This window comes from Pyxicephalus adspersus, chromosome 1 (genome assembly GCF_032062135.1).
Source record: "Pyxicephalus adspersus chromosome 1, UCB_Pads_2.0, whole genome shotgun sequence".
NCBI classification, from domain to species: Eukaryota; Metazoa; Chordata; class Amphibia; order Anura; family Pyxicephalidae; genus Pyxicephalus; species Pyxicephalus adspersus.
This window is the reverse complement of record NC_092858.1, coordinates 126,274,462-126,291,238: the sequence shown is the minus strand read 5'-3', so window position 1 is coordinate 126,291,238 and position 16,777 is coordinate 126,274,462. Positions and strand designations below refer to the sequence as shown.

At 37.9% G+C, this 16,777-nt stretch overlaps 1 protein-coding gene across 1 annotated transcript; it reads right to left on the bottom strand.

Moving 5' to 3' along the window:
• Window positions 1-775: 775 nt before the first annotated feature.
• GPR161 (G protein-coupled receptor 161) lies at window positions 776-15,341 on the bottom strand. Its single transcript, XM_072426626.1, has 6 exons — window positions 15,246-15,341; window positions 12,615-13,014; window positions 9,972-10,693; window positions 8,488-8,592; window positions 6,220-6,336; window positions 776-5,866 (listed from the first exon to the last, which is right to left on the bottom strand). The coding sequence occupies exons 2-6, from the start codon at window positions 12,971-12,973 to the stop codon at window positions 5,628-5,630; spliced, it is 1,542 nt and encodes a 513-aa protein (XP_072282727.1). The 5' UTR covers window positions 12,974-13,014; window positions 15,246-15,341; the 3' UTR covers window positions 776-5,627.
• Window positions 15,342-16,777: the final 1,436 nt, after the last annotated feature.

Sequence of the window (16,777 nt, the reverse complement as noted above, 5' to 3'; positions counted from 1 at the left end):
GTGCGTGCTGAAAGAAGTCCTGCATTCTGGCATGGGAGTTACGTAACCCAGGCCCGGCCAATAAAGATGGCAGAAGATAATCTTCAGGAAACGAAGATGGAAACACCCTGTAAAGAGGACAGGTTTAGCTCACCTTTAAAAAAAAAATGTAAAAATATGGTACAACCATGAAAGCGCCTAGATAAACAATATGTAACCTAATTACTATAAATAATACTCATATTTGCTGTTTAATAAACATAGTTAATCCCTTCATGTTGGCTTTTTGTTCCTTGGCAAAAATTTTATAGTACAAAGTAAAGCAAAGTACATATAGAACATATAAGAATTCTTGTACACTTGTGTGAAATGTTTTGGGGCTGGCAACCAATTCTACAGCCATGTCTTCTCTGGTAAATTAAGCACATGTGCCTAGTCATGCACATGTTTAAAAGGGATATTCATCAAATCAGGTCTTTTTCCATTGCTCTATACTCCAGTTCTGATACTTGTGCCCAAGGCAGTGGACACTATGGGCACTCTCATGTCTGCAGCTAAACACTTCTTTAGCTAGCAGATTTCTCACTATCTGCTCTAGAGTAGCTCTTCTATGGGACTAGATAAGATGGACTGGTCTACCCCTCCCAAACTGATCAGTGAGCTCTACATTCCCATGACCCTGTCATCAGTTAACTGGTTGTCCTTCCTTCAACACACACACACATGTAAGGCATTTGTTACATAGACTGTTGCTTTGGTTTACAGTTTTGGTTTTTGTAAAATAAACTCAAAAGGCTTTTATTAACTAAATGTGTTTTATTGACAACTAACATGGTCAACATAAACTCATACAAAAATGTATTTACACATCTGTACAAAAAAAAAGCAATGCATAAAAAAACACAATATAAAATGATATGCTACAAAAATTGTGAACCAGTAAAAAATATAAGAAAAAAAAAAGGCATAGAAGAAACAAATGTACCAACAACACGCTAACCAGTTCAAGGCAGATGAGTAGCATGTTATGAACCAATACATTACAGTATGATAAAATAGAACACTTGTGTGAAAAGCTTAAATGCGAAGCTGCAATTTTCTGGCCGCTGAAAGCTAGTCAGAGGCACATGATATGTGGAATGGAAGCTTCCATTAAAGGCTTCTGGAATTACATTTAGGGAACCAACACAAGCCAGCTTTTCACTGTACCTATTTTCTTACATGACTTAGGGTAGCAGCTTATATTATAAGCAGATAATTAGTTCCTCTTCAATGACTAGCACAAAAATATTGCATTCTGGTAATGTAAAACAATAATACCATTGTTGGTGATTGGTAAGAAATACCACATACCTTTATTTAAAGTGTTCCGTAAATTTACATGCTGAGTCAGCTAAAGTTAACACGACCAGGTACGCTTCTGCAGCTACAGTATCAGTTAAAAAAAACTGAACCTGTGTGAATAGGAGAAATATTATAGGCACCTTGGCAGGGTTAAGGCTATGTACACGTCAGATGTTTCTTGTCCAATTATTGTTTCAGGGCTACTATCGTATGGGAATCTGACGTGTACGGCATTTGTCCGACGTCATTCATTGATCAGTCCTGGCAGATCCACGAAGGACTGCAATTTGCGCAAGCGAAGGGAAGGGAGTGCAGTAGGGTGCCGCTCGCTTGTTCTTCCCCCTCCCCTCTCTATAGATCAGAACTGTGCTGTATGTAAAGCGCTCGTTCGGTCTTTTTGTTGTTGGAAAGGTTCATGAAAGATCCTTTCCAATGACAAAAATCTAACGTGTGTACGTAGCCTTACAATCTTTCAATTCCCGTCATTGCCATTTCTGCTGGACAGATTGGTCTGCATGTACATATAAAGGAAAAATACACAAATCTATGTATATTAAATAAATTGGAACACTGAATTCAATCATTACATATAGTAACTACGTATAGGTACCAGAATACAGTCTTTCCCAATAGCAAACCTTTTATGTTTAGCACCACACTGATATTTTGGCGAAAGGTAAGGGGGGTGCAGTGTAAATGTGAGCTTTCAAATATAAACATGTTTTTTGGAAGCTTTAATAAACTTTTGCTAGTAGTAATACATTTGTGCAGCACCATAATCTTCCCAATGGTCATCCTATAAAAAAGATGTTCACAATATATTAAATGTTACCTGATCATGGATATCAAATGCAAACATTTGATGGCCAGAGTCACCTGTGTATGTACATGAACAAATCTCTATCAATGGAAAAATACCTTCAAAAAGAACACCACTTTGCTCCATAACACAAGACTGCAAGTAAAAATGAACAAAGACCGCTATAAAGTCTGTTTAGGAATTTCGGGAGGCAAGGTAATTACGAATTTCTAAAAACTGAATAAGGATATTCAATGCTGTCTGACAACGGGCCAATAAAAAAGTGGCTTGTAGGGACAGGAAAGGCCTAAAAGTCACCCAATATTTAAACAATGTGTTGTAATTGTTTGTAACATGTCAAGTTAGCAATTTTCCAGCTATGAACACAGACATTACAACATAATGCCCAATCTGTAAAATAGCATTGACTATGGGAAACACTCATTGATGGCACACTGGACAGGACTAGACAGCCCCTGTTCTGCATACATCTGCTTGCCATACATGAACTACACACGTGGCTCAAACTATAACTCAGATCATGAGGAGAACTGTTGGTTTTACTATTACATATGCTAAAAATATGCTGCGATAAACCCAATAATGCTAATGATTCCCATGGTCAAGGCCTATCTTTCTACCTCTTCTCCCCATGTAAAATCTCTCCAAGTGTACCACCTAAAACACAAAATGTTTTGCAGTAATCCAGATCCAACGGTTTTAAAGTTTTCTTAATCAAAGATCTAAACAAGGTTGCAGATGATAAATTCCAAATTCAGAACAAGCATTTTTACAAACCCTTACATTTCTCTCACACCAGGATTTATGAGGAATTTTTGCTCTGTTCACTAGATTTAAATCTGACTTTGTTTTCAATCATCAGATCTAAAGCTAAATATTCCCATAACGACAACTCCAAGTAGAGAAAAAAACATTATGGGTATGAAATAAAATCCAATTAAATTTATTTTTTCATTTCATTGACCAGCCATAACATTCTATGGTTTAAAGGAATTGTGAATATGGCCAACATACGAAACTCTATTTTAGGCACAAAAACAAAACACTTTTTGGGATACCCATTACTGTAGTGTTCTTATAACTTAAAAAAGTACCAATTGTGCACATATACACTGGGAATTGTGCTCAGTGTATACAAATACATACTCTGCAACATTGCACATAATATAGCAAAAAAAAAAAAAAATATATATAATAATATACAGGTAGTGCCCGAGTTAAGGACATCTGACATACGAACAACAACTTGTTGCAATCTTGTGCAGGACAGAGGCTTGATGGGGGGGAGGGGGACAGATTGCAGATTTTTTTTGCTTTGTTTGTGATTAACTCACAGTAAGGATTTTATACAGTAACTGACACCAAGCTGCCTAATAATATGTTGGGACAAATATCTGTAATATTTGCATCTATTAAAATAATGTACCTGTTCTGACTTACATACAAATTCAACTTAAGAACAAACCTACAGTCCTTATCTCGCGTGTAACCCAGGGACTAACTGTTATGACAAACAAATCATGCCTCTAAACACAGTGTTCCCCCCAGACCCTTTTAGCCGGGGGCACCAACCGGCACTTTTCAGTAACCACCTGGCTGTTTTTGGGTGGATACTGAAGACTCGGGTCACAATACAGGGGCTGCCACCCATCTTTAAAAAATATCTGGGTTGAACACTGAAACATGATCATTTGGAACCTGACATTACTTGAGTAAGCCTGCAGGCTCATGAAACTAGTAATATTCACTAAGAAAACAAAAAAATAAAATTCCTATAAACTAGAATAGAGATTGTATTGATTGCCCTCAGCCCTCCAAGTAGCATTGTGCCAATACAAGGCAAGAGTTATGTGCAACAGCAAATCAGAGATCTTTACAAACTAAAGCAGTCCTATAGGATTGCAAGGCAAACTCAAAGAACTGCTTAAAATTCTTGAGAAATATAAAGGCAGCCTGATGTGCAGTACATGACAAGAATTATGTTGGAAAGCCGCTTGATCAATCTCTCTAAATGTCGGCAAAAATGCAGATATCCTCCACAAAGATAATGAAGAAAATGCACATGAATAATTCATACTGTTGCTCACCTGAACTTCTCTAATATGCTGTATATATATTATGCTGTTCAGGTGTGTTCTACCTATATTTTTTTGCAATACTGATATATAAAAAACACTACTGACAGCACCATGTCAAATAAGCACAAAGAAATACTAATAAATTACTTGAAATGCATTTGGCGCAGAACACCTTTCCTCGATATAGAAAGAATCCCCTTTTAACAGCCACATTCAATGTATCTAAGTATATATAAAATAAATACGTGTAAACACAAAATCTAATGCTATAAAAAAAATACACAAGGTTGTATAAAATCCAGCTGCAACATAAAGTGTGCTGTAGATATATATATAAAAAACAAAACAAAAGACTAACAGTACCATCAGAGGTAAAACATTCCTAAAGAAGAAAGAATATCTTCTAAAAATGCAGTGCCATCAAGTGTACCTGTATAGCACACTTGGGGTTTTACTTAAGAGTAATATGTAAAAAAAAAAGCAAGTCAGGCAATGGCCGGAAACAGTCCACCACAGCATGAAATATCAGCATTTGATGGAATGATCCTTTTAGAACATGAAACAGTCTGCATGGACCCATGACAGTCAGTACACAGTATTCAACCTTCTGTGGTTCCATCTGGTATTGATTATTGCACATTGCTGTACTTTTGCTGTGTATGTATGTACATAAATATGGCAAATACAAGCAAATGTGATATTTTTAGTGAGGCAGTGTAAGAAATGAGGGTGTAATAATGAAAACCAATCCACAATCATTCAATTCACTGTAATAGTAATAAAGAAAAAATTGCAGTTACGGATTACTGCACTTTGATGAAAAAGAAGCATTTCTCCAAATCAGCTTTTGGTTGTGGCAAGTAGAGCAGAATTAGCAAACAAGCAGAATGCAGATTAAATGGCAGCCTATGTATTCCATGATAAGATATGGAAATTATTATCCATTACTGGCCACAAAAAATGGAGATGACAAATGCTGCTCTGGAGCACTTTTACAGAAAGAATTATTGGAAGATCAGCAATAGCAGTGGCATACTTACAAGTGGTTAACGCTATGCTAGTTATTGTTCCCGTTGCATGACTATGATATTTGCATCATGTTTTCCCCAGATTTTCCCCAATTAGGTATCACAGTTCCAGGGATACAGAACACAAAACAAAAAAAAAAATATTGCAGAAGGGCCACTGGTCACCCTTCCTCACTATCTGCATAGCAAAGAAAAAAAAATTGCATTCTGCTTTAGTGGGTATTAGCAATCTTTCTAATCCCACAAGTAGAAATGATGCACAATCTATGATGCATTGGTCAATATGCTGAAAAGAATAAACACAGATTTGAGCGATCAATCATAATCCACAGATTGTAAAGCTCATATCTATTAATACTGTATTCAATTGTAAATTTGTTAAACAGGCCCTTCATCAATACTCTGCAGGACAATTTTCTGCTTTTGAATTAAATGATTCCTGCCCCCTCGGCTTGTACCGGAATGTCCTGCAGCAGTCGATGCAGAAGCTGTATGCATTGCTTCCTCTCCAAACAAGATCATTTTTGCATCCATTTCTATTGTTTTGGCCAAGTTGAATGCAAAGGTTTCCAAAGATAAGTTTGAAGGATTTTCCTCTGCTGATGCTTTGCCGACATCTGTGGAAAATAAGGACAACAATGTTATATTAGTAAAATACATTTGTTAAGAAAGAGGATATTCACTCAAAACATTCATCTTGGTCAACCAAATTTCCTCCACTGGACACTGGTTCAGCCTGTTGTGCACGAGTGACAAGCTTCCCCCTCTTTAAGGACACCATCGGGTAAAACATGCTAGGCACACATCCCCAATATAAGTCCTTTAGTCCAGTCTACTTATCTATAGCACTATCCTTGCGTTATGATAAAAAATACTGAACAAAATCGTTATAAGTTAAGTGAGTAAACATTAAAAAAAAAAGGGGGGGGCATACGTGTATAGGAGCTAAAACAATGCACACCACATGTACCATTTTTTTGCTCCACTTCATCCTCAAATGTAACAGAACTTTTCCTTCTTGAATAGTGAATACGGGGTTGTTGGGTGCTATCAGAGCTGTAGTCATCCAGCAGCATTACATCAGTACCTACAAAACATTATAACCAAAATAAAATATTAAACAAAATAATGAAAACAGCATCATATTAAAGATTAATGGCCGTGGTGTGGTGCTTCAAGGGATTTTCCATAATCATTGACACAGAAACCTAATTTAAGCTCAGGGATGAAAAGCAAAACACAGCGCATGTCTCCAGGGTACAACAGCAAGGTGTCTGCAATGAGCTTCACCCACCGCTGGGCCTAACATTATTACTATTTCAATACAATAAAACAAAATAAAAATAAAAGCATAATAAAAACGGAGGATATTTTATAAACCATACGCACACAATTTGTAAAACTGTAAAAAGGTAACACCTATTTACAAACTAATTTTTAGAAAGGCTCGTGAGCCTTTTTGAGGGACAGCTAGAGACATGACTATTGACTTTGTAAATTGCTGCATAATATGTTGGCGCTATAAAAATACTTTGTAATATTATAATAGCAACAAAAGTTCAACTTTTGGATCAGGTAGGGCAATATTGAGGATTAGGACAGGCTATGTCCCCTCTGCAATAAGCATTATTCTTTTCAAGATCGTTCAGTGGATCTATCAGGAATACTGATCTGTGCAGTTTTGTCAGGATACCTAGCAATTGTGGCTTCCCCTGCACTTGCTGGGAGTGGATGAACTCCCCAACACCTGTGCAGGCCTTACATAATCCTGGCCCGGCCAATCAAGATGGTCAAAGAGCTCAATAAGGAAAAGAAGGAAGAAGATGGTCTGTGACGCCCTGTGACAGAATGGTGACAGGTGAATATAAGAGGGGTACGTTTTAAAGGAAATTTGGTAAGACTCAGAAGGTGATGACTGTCTCTTATGTTACACTACAGAGAATACATAAGCAACAGAAGATTTTGTTTTATAAAACTACATCTGCCCACCTAAAAACCTAATAAAATGCCAGAGAAAATTTCTGATGAAACAAATTAAAATGCTTAGTTTTAGAGGGCAGGCACAGATACTGGCAGTCTTAGGGGTCTATTTATAAAGCAGTAAATGTGACAATCATTAAAACACTGCCTAATGGACAATCAATTATTGCTATTGAGAAGCATGGACCTGGAAGAATTTCCATCAGGGAATGTTTTAGTGAATGTCACATTCACTGCTTTAAAACCCCTAAAGACCGTTAAGTTCTTTACTGTAAGCAAATGAAATGCTCTGCTTAGCCAAATGCATAGTTTTCCTCTAACATACAAATATGAAGGCAATTGCTCATATTTATTCAATTCTTAAAAACAGACCTGTAAAGCAATTTGAAAATCACTTTGGTAATTTTATATGGCACAGCTTTTTGTTTTCAATCAAAACCAAAGCCTGCTGACAATAATTTATTATTAGGCCTTCATTTCCTAAGGAATGACTGGTATTTTTGTTATATAAAGTCTGTTCATTCACAAAGACATTCTGTTACACAGTTGATGCACTCTGAAACAAAAGTATTATTGAACTTTTCAAAATTATCTATACCAAAACATTTTAGGATAGTATCTACTACATGAAGGAGATGACACTCATCACATTGTGAATGATACACAAAAAACTTGGGCACAAGTAAAACATTTCCCCAGAACAATTTATTTTCCAAGCTCTGACCAACATACAATTTTTTCTACAATCACAGAAACAGAAACACTCTTAGGTGGAGACTAGATTTTCAGCATTTTATAAATAGACCCCATAGTCTGGTACAATATGTATGTATGGAACAAGTGGGGTGTTCTCTCAAACTCTATTTGAGAAGCAGAAAGAAGGCTAAAAAAAATGGTCCAATACCACAAGATCTTCAGCAAGTTTGTTAGTAAAACATACTGAAATAATTCAACACACTAATGTGCAAATGTTTAATATTGGTATGGATGTTAGTATTAAAAACATCAATATGCTGAGTATTATCTTTTACTAATAAACTTGCTGGAGTCCAGAGATATTTCAGCATTGGACAATTTGTCTTTGAACCTCGGATTTGCTGCAGTCAGACAATCTGTCCGGGAGAATGTTAGCGAAGTTAAAACTTCGTACAATACCAGCCTGGCTTAGTAAGACGTTTAGAACCTATAAAAAATTAATTGTTGCAATTTTCCCAGTTTATTTATACAAATATGCAAATTACAGATAAATGTAACTTACCAGAATCATTTGAATAGCTGATCCCAGTGTTTGTTGTAGTGCTCTGGTGATCCGAGTCTTTCCCACTGGCCATCAGTGCAGTAAGATGAGGGGATAAACCAAGATCTAGGAAATTAAATTATACATTTATTAAAAACAAAATCATTCATTACATACATAATGTGGGATTTAAACGGAAGCTTCCTTTTTCTGACATGGATTACTCTATAGAGTACAGTGCTCAAACCAGAAATTTTTTTAAGCCGGGTGGGAAGAAATTTTAGGTGGGTGGCAGCCCCTGTATTGTGACCAAACTCTTTGGTAACCACCCAAAAACAGCCGGGTGGGTGCTAAAAAGTGCCGGGTGGTGCGCCCAGCTAAAAGTGCCTGGGGAGAACCCTGGAGTAACATAGAGGAGTCCCAACATGAAGAAGACTGGAGGAGATCTATCATGGAGACTATCGTGGGAGAACCTGCGTGGTCCAGGAAACCTGGAACGGATTTCTTAGAAATCATTTGCTATTATTTGTCAAATGCTTTCAAGACCTCTAATAAATCAGGCCTGGTGTATAAAGCCAAGTTTGCAATAAACCTTTTAATTAAGATATATAAAATTGGAGCACATAAGCCATGCTAAAAATAATGAATATATTATCATGGAGATGGCAGGTAACCAATTTGTTGACTAGCATTACTGTTGTGACCTGTTCCAGAGCAATGGCAGCCACAGAAAAACTTGCAAAAAGTGTGCAACACAATATGCACCTAGTAAATGTGGTGGTTGCGGTGGTTCCTACATGTAAAAACTTTATTTTGACAAAGAAATTAGAAAAATAGAAAATATACATAGAAGGATGCCTTATTAATGTAAAAGAGTTACCAGCCTGGGCGGTTCATTTCTGTCTGGATTTATAAGTCTAAAAGCGGTACATTGTCTTTCAAGAAAATTTATTTTACAGTATATTATAATAGTATGAGTATATTAAAATGTGCAACACAAAATCATGTCAAAATAATAAATACATTTAAAAAAAAATTTAAATAATACATTTAATAAACTTTGACATGATTTTGTGTGTTTGAAACTTTATTATAATCATACTATTATATTATACTGTAAAATAAATTTTCATGAAAGACATGTACTGCTTTTAGACAAATAAATCCAGTGCACTGCACTCAATCCAGTAATTTTGTATTGAATGCAATACAAAATAATTTGAAATTCCTGCCAGGCCCCTAGTGATGGCCGCATGCACTGACGTCACTGGGAACTCCTGGGGAACGTCAGCGGACTCGCCAGGGGACAGTTCGGCGAAGAAGACCCGGCCAGAGGATGGCAGGACACTGAAAGACGCCGATGGGACCAGGTATGTCTTTTTTTATTTATTTTTTTTAGCTACCCCGAGCGTGGCTCGAGGTTATCCCTTTTCAGCCTGTGTTTTTTTACCCCTAGCCACACTCAGGCCTACAGCTCGAGAGGTTAAAAGGCCTGCTGGACCTACCTGTTATCCTATTGGAAATGCTGAACATTCGTGATGTCCTATGTTGCTGATGAAATGGATCTCTATATTTGTTGCCAAAACACATGCTTAGAAGCTCCTTGCGTACAGTTTTATTCCAAAGTCCATAAATAAGAGGGTGGCAAATTGCACTTGTGAATGATAGCCAAGTAGCTAATGTCTCTATTACGGGAGAAACACTGTTCTTCCCCCATAAGGCCTCAGTGCTTATGACAATCATGTAAGGCCCCCAGGTAAGCACAAAAGCACCCATAACAACTAATATTGTTATAAAAGCTTTACACTGGTTGGCCGAATAGACAATACTTGAAAACCCATTTCTCCTGCTCCCCGAGGAAGATGTTGAAGTACTGGAATTTTTTCTCCCGTTCTTCTGTGGAGCTTCTTGAACAATAACGACAGTTCCGCAATGGATCTTTCTAGCTTTTATTCGAGCCACTCGAAATATAAAGCCATAGCAAATCGTCATAATGACGAAAGGCAGCAAAGCACACCAAATCTGCCAAAAGGCAGTATAGCCAGCCTCCTTGTGCCATGCAGCTACACACATCCACTTGAAGTTATCAAATTCAAGAGAGGACCATCCGAAGAGAGGAGGAAGACAGCCTATGAGAGAATGGAGCCAAACATAGGCTATAGCCAGCACCGCACGATTTCCTGTGATCTTCATAGGATATACCATTGGATAAAGAACAGCATAATACCTACAAAGGAAAAAAAAATGATATTTTTTGGTTATAATGTGAAAATCTATTGTACAGTTTTACTTATCCATATGGATAGAGGGCAAAATCAGGAAAGCAATTCTGGTATTTATTTATCCCTATTTAATGTACAGCGCTGCGTAATATGTTGGCGCTATATAAATCCTGTTTAATAATAATAATAATATTTAAACATGAAAAAAAACTCAAAGTCAACATACAGTATTGTCCCTATAAATGTTTTATAAGCTGGGTGGGAAGAAGCTGTAAGCGGGTGATGGTCACAGTATTGTGACCCAACTTTTCATTAACCACCCAAAAACAGCTGGGTGGGTACTGAAAAGTGCTGAACGGTGCACACCCGGCTAAAAGAGGCCTGGGCCAGGGAGAACACTGACATAGATGAGGAGGCAAGCTCATCAATAGGTTTCTAGAGATTGGAAAGCAATACAAAATCAAGGAGAAGCATGAAAATACCCTGGCTAGAGTCAATTCCAACACCAAAGTGTCACAAAGTGACACTCGTAAAGCAGTCAGCTTTAGCAGATTTTCCACTACCATAAAGGAACATACAAGGCATTTATTTTTTATTTTGGATAGAATGGGCATTGGTTAAATCACTCTGAGATCCCTGTGGCCCAATGGGGCAAATTTCTTTGAATTCTTTTTGATATGCCAGGGAAGTAAAAAGAAATCTTTTAAACAATTTGTAAACGAGTATGGATATGGGTATACGATGTACTGGTTTATATATACAGCATGCTCTGACTGTTGCCTTGATAAAGCAGAAACCCTGTCAATTGTTCTGCATGGAACTACATTGGAAATAATTTGAACTTTCTTTCTTTTCCACACAGCTGACACCTGGCAGTCTGATAGCATGGATCCCCTGACAGTCAGGAACCAATCAGCATCAGGTTTCTGATCATGTGAACATCAAATTTGGCCATGCAAGCTAAGGGATTCATTAAAAAAGAAAACAAAGACCTTCAGTAAACACTGTAATCTTCATGCTTCAAAAATAATCTGCAGTTCCAAAGATTTTATGGCTGTACTTAGATTACATTATTAAACAAAACATAAAAATAAACTGACTAGGACAGATTTTTGTTTTCATGTTTATGCCTTAAAAAATAACAGTTTTAAACCATTTACAAAAAATACAACTTGATATGCAAATCAGTAAGATTTAAAGAAGAGTTAATGGACACATGGCAACACAACTAAACTCTGCACATAAAAGCATTCATGATCTGTGTCAGTGAAAGGGTTAAAATAAATATTTCCCAAAAATCTGATCATTTATACTTCTCATTTAAACAGAATGACATTATTTACAACATTTGCCAGAAATGCTTTTACGTATTTAGGTCAATCTGTTGAATCAAGCATAAGATGTATGTGGTAGACAAAACTATATTAAAAAGCAACAGTTGCGGTTTCCAATACTCTGCTAATGAATTCTAGGCTAAGAGCCATTTTGTAAAGAATGTGAAAGCAATAAACATATCTAGTCACAACCCTCCAACAGCTGAACTCCTACTTCTTCTCTTAAAAAATAAAGCTGACACATAAACCATACAAAGCCATGTGCAGCCTCAGTAGATGTCAACTGCTGAGAGACAACAGCTGGGCGGTCTAATTCCAAGAGCAGGGAGAAGCTTGCTCATGTCTCCTTCTGCAGAGGACAGATATTGGCCATTGTGCATTACATATTGAATAGATTGGGATTCATTTTACATCACTTTACTTCTTAGTGCTGGATTTAAAGGGTATGTAAACTCTAACATGAACTTCTCTACTTTGCGGTTTTGTCTCAAAAAAAAATAAAAAAGCAGCATAAAAGTTATAATTGTTACGTGCAACTATTAAAGTTGTCGATTTGAATGAATTTGTGATACTAATAATAAAAACGACCTACCTGTCTATTGCTATTATGCCCAAAGTAAGCATACTGGCAGAGCTGATCAGCATATAAAGAAGGGCAGAGAAATTGCACCACACCACTCCGAAAATCCATTCTCTTAGTATCGAGCTGACAACAACAAATGGAAGCACCAGCATGGACAGCAGCAGATTGGATAACGTCAGGCTGAACACAAACTTGTTACTAAGAGAAAGCAAATATGACTTCTTGTACAATGTGACCACGATGACAAGATTGCCCAGGCATATCAGAATGTCAATGATGATTATGGCAATAGATTCGGCTACTACAGTGGCCCCATTTTCTGTGGTTTCACTTCCCACGCCATTGTCTCCAGAAGAGTTGATGCTCATTGTAAATCACAAAGCAATCCAGTTTGAAACATGCTGGGAACCTGGAAGGCGACAACAAAATGAAATAAAAGTCACAGTAATACATTAGGTTTATTTTTTTAATGTAAGCATTCCGAAACTGTGTGTTAAACAATTACATGCATGCATAACAATAAGACATTTTTATAAACAGATGAAACATTTCAATACTTGATTGTTTTGAGAACTTTTTTAAATATTGTGAACCGCAAACAGTGATAATTATTACCAATTATGTGGAGAATCATTTGTTGGCACCTTTATAAATAGAACCTATGTGTCTTGTGCTTTTTACAGACAGTCTGTGCAGGCACAACACAAGAGTTGGGATTCTCTTCTGTCTGAACAGCCCAGAATTCACAAGCTTTTCACCCCCCTCCTCTCTTACGGTCATTTTGCTCCCATATTTGCATAAGGAGCAGAGACCATTACTACATATAATATTGTGGCCTGCCCAGTGTTCTCCCTTCCCAATCCCATAAAGATATTACCATGTGACTTCATAAAAAGCAGAAAAAAGAGAGGGTAGGCAATGGAAAGAAACAAGACCAGCCTGTTACCTGTTAAAGAAGGAAAACAGAAAACTTGGAATATTGTAATGGAAAATAAGTAATTAACTTACTTCCAACAGATAATGGAACACTCATGCAGTGTTCTCCTCACCCTGTTTGCGCTGGGTCCACCACCTGGCTCTGCTCAGCGACTGCCCAGCTGTTTTTTGGTGGTTACTGAGAAGTTGGGTCACAATACAGTGGCCAAAAACCCTCCTACAGGTTCTTACCACCCAGCTTAAAAAAATTCAAGGGGAGAACACTGTTCATGTAAATAAATATTCTGTCTGTGAATGAGTGGTTGGAACACATTTAAACTTTTTGTTGCTCAACAGAACAGCCACAAAAACTAAATCCAACACCACGAAATATAGAAAAAAAATTGTCTTTTTTAAACATACAATTATTATTACACAGTATTTATATAGCGCCATCATGTTACGCAGTGCTGTACAAAGTCCATAGTCATGTCACTAGCTGTGCCTCAGAGGAGCTCACAATCTAATGTCCCTACCATAGTCATATGTCATTATTACAGTCTAACAGGGAAGCCAAATAAACTAACTGCAATGTTTGTGGAATATGGGAGGAAATGCACGCAAACACGGGGAGAAAGTGATTCTAACCAGGGACCTGGTGCTGCAAAACCAAAGCACTTACCTCTGAGCCAATATAAAATAAAAAAAAATCTGTAGCTTCTTGTATTGAATTGAGGGGGGGGAGGGTTTGGACTCTGTGTACCTATTGCTACCAACAAGAAGGAGAAATGTTACTATAGAGATACAGATATCTAACAAAGGTATTCCCCACACTATGGTAACTTCACGCTGTGTCTCTAGGACAGGAAGTAAAAATTATTTTTTCCATAATGGACAAACTCTCAACCCAAATGAATAAAAGTTTTGGCTCTAAGTACATTTTAATATTTATACAATCCTTCACACAAGACAATATTTGCTCTATTAAAAATGAAGTTGGAAATATGTCAGATACCTGGTCCCACCGCATCTTGCGCCATCCACTATGTGAGTGCTGTGTACTCCAGTGACAACGCTTTTGTGACTACAACACCCAGCAGTCACATAGGGTTGGCAGATGGGACCACAGGATGTGGAGCGGGGTAAGGTAACGATCAGACCTAGAAGCAAAGCGCAGAGGGCAGGGCTGGTGTCCAACACCCCTGGAAGCAAAATGCAGCATTATAGGGTGCAGGATGATGAGAATGGGGCTTGGTATCTCCATGCAGCATCATACGCTGCGGGACGATGAGGGTGAGCTGGGTATCTGGCACACCGGGAAGCAGAGTGGCACCGTGGGCAGTGGGACATATTTGTACCTAGGCATGCTTTTTCCAATAACTTTTAAGATTAGTGACTGAACAATTTTTTAATAGATGCAAAAAGTTTTTGTTTTTAATGCCTGACATCTGCAAATGTGCCAGTCCTGCCTATGAAGCCACAAGGGAGCCATATAGAGAATACTGATAGATTCCATCAATGAAATAAGAACAAGCATGCACAGTACCCCTCACTCACCTAACCCTGCAGCTTCCCCCCTGTGTGTATTTGGGCCAGGTAGTTGTTCGGTACTGCACCTCTATTGTTATACAGCCGCCAGCAGTACCACACTCTCCCGGCCTCCCCACACACCAGACCCGCAGCACGGAGCTAGCACTGTGCTACACACAAAACACATCTCGTTACCTTTTGTTCTGCGGCTCCTAATACTGTAAAGATGCCATGCCTACAGCGAGCGGTACAGGTAGACCCGGAACTACAGGCCAGATCCTGGGCGACTTCCGGTGAATGGAACGCAAGAGTGCGTTCCACTGATCTCTGCTACACCCACGTGACCTCTGCGATCGATTAGCCATGCTGAACTGTGTTTGAGATGAAGGTGGGATAGATTAGAGAAGGCCAGAATAATGGATACAAGATTATTTATGGCCCATAGAAAACTCCCTACAACTTACACGTTGTCACTGATTTCCAGATGTGTTATGTATGGCATTTATATATAGAGTTTAAAAATAATAAAATCCTTTTTTATTCTCTAGCACTTTTTTGGGTATTGGATGCCTCACATTATTAGAGTAGATATTGAATTCTGTACATTATTAGACTAGCTAGGGGGCTGCAGCCTGCATGATAAATCAACCCCAGCAAAGATATATGTAAATCAGATGTCCTGCATCAGAAACCTTTTGTTGTGTTGTTCTCTTCTTCTAACCTACTATGGGCTATTTCAGCCTTGACCTCCCATTTAAATGGAGCAATTGGGAACCATTTTTTTACACATTTGCACACGTTGCAACTGATTACGGCAAGTCAAGTCAGTGATAAGTCACTTCTGGCCTTGTAGTTGCTTTTTCATCTCTGGAGGAAGAACCACACATTCACCACACTGCCACCATGGTCAATTGCACAACAAAGTGATTGTCACATTGTGACACTGAAAACAACTCACTGTTCTGCTCGCTGGAGGCTCTGTCACAAGGAGGCAAACCCCTGCTTAACCTTCCACCAATATGGCTGCCTCCATACAGGGAGACAGTGCAGACAGAACAAGGCATGTCAGTAATGGGGTCATTTGCAGGCCAGAGGCAAATTTGGAGACTAGTTATTTGTGCTTTTGCAATTTAGTTCCTCTGTAAATATATACTTCAACATTTATTTTCCTTCCTAAATTTAGAAGATGGGGCCTCTTTGATCTTCAGTTATCTCATTTATTGGTCTGAAAATAAATGTTCTAATAAACAATCAAAATACTATACAGTTTATCACCCTTCACTATTGTTGTATTTGTTTATAGACACACATGGTTTTGAAGCAAGTATTTGCTGATTTACCGGCTCCTTTTGTACTCAAATTTTCACATCCTGTATAACTGGGTAAATAATATGATTGTTTCCTTTGCTACATATTTAGTACTCAAGAAAGTCTGTCTCCTCAGCTTTGTGGTAGTCTCACACAAAAACCAAAATATGTAATGTTAAAGTGGACCTCGCATTTACATACAATTCTGGTTATTTATTTAACACCAACTACCCCCAACTCCCAAATAAAATCTTTATTGATTGTTAGGTGTTGCAGGGGTAAGGTGTGAGGTCACCTTTTATAACTCAGTGGTTAGCACTCTGGCCTTTGTAGCACCAGGATCCCAGGTTTGAATCCCAGCACCCTTGACATACAGTCAGTGATGTAAAGCACTGCGTAAAATGACAGCGCTATATAAA

Bases quoted from the DNA above. Each gene is read 5' to 3' on its own strand.
- GPR161 (XM_072426626.1), bottom strand. From the start codon at position 12,973: ATGAGCATCAACTCTTCTGGAGACAATGGCGTGGGAAGTGAAACCACA. The intron at 8,593-9,971 runs GTAGGTCCAGCA...TTAATTTCCTAG, and splicing joins CATTTCCAATAGGATAACAG to ATCTTGGTTTATCCCCTCAT. The intron at 6,337-8,487 runs GTAAGTTACATT...AATGTTTTGTAG, and splicing joins CAGCTATTCAAATGATTCTG to GTACTGATGTAATGCTGCTG.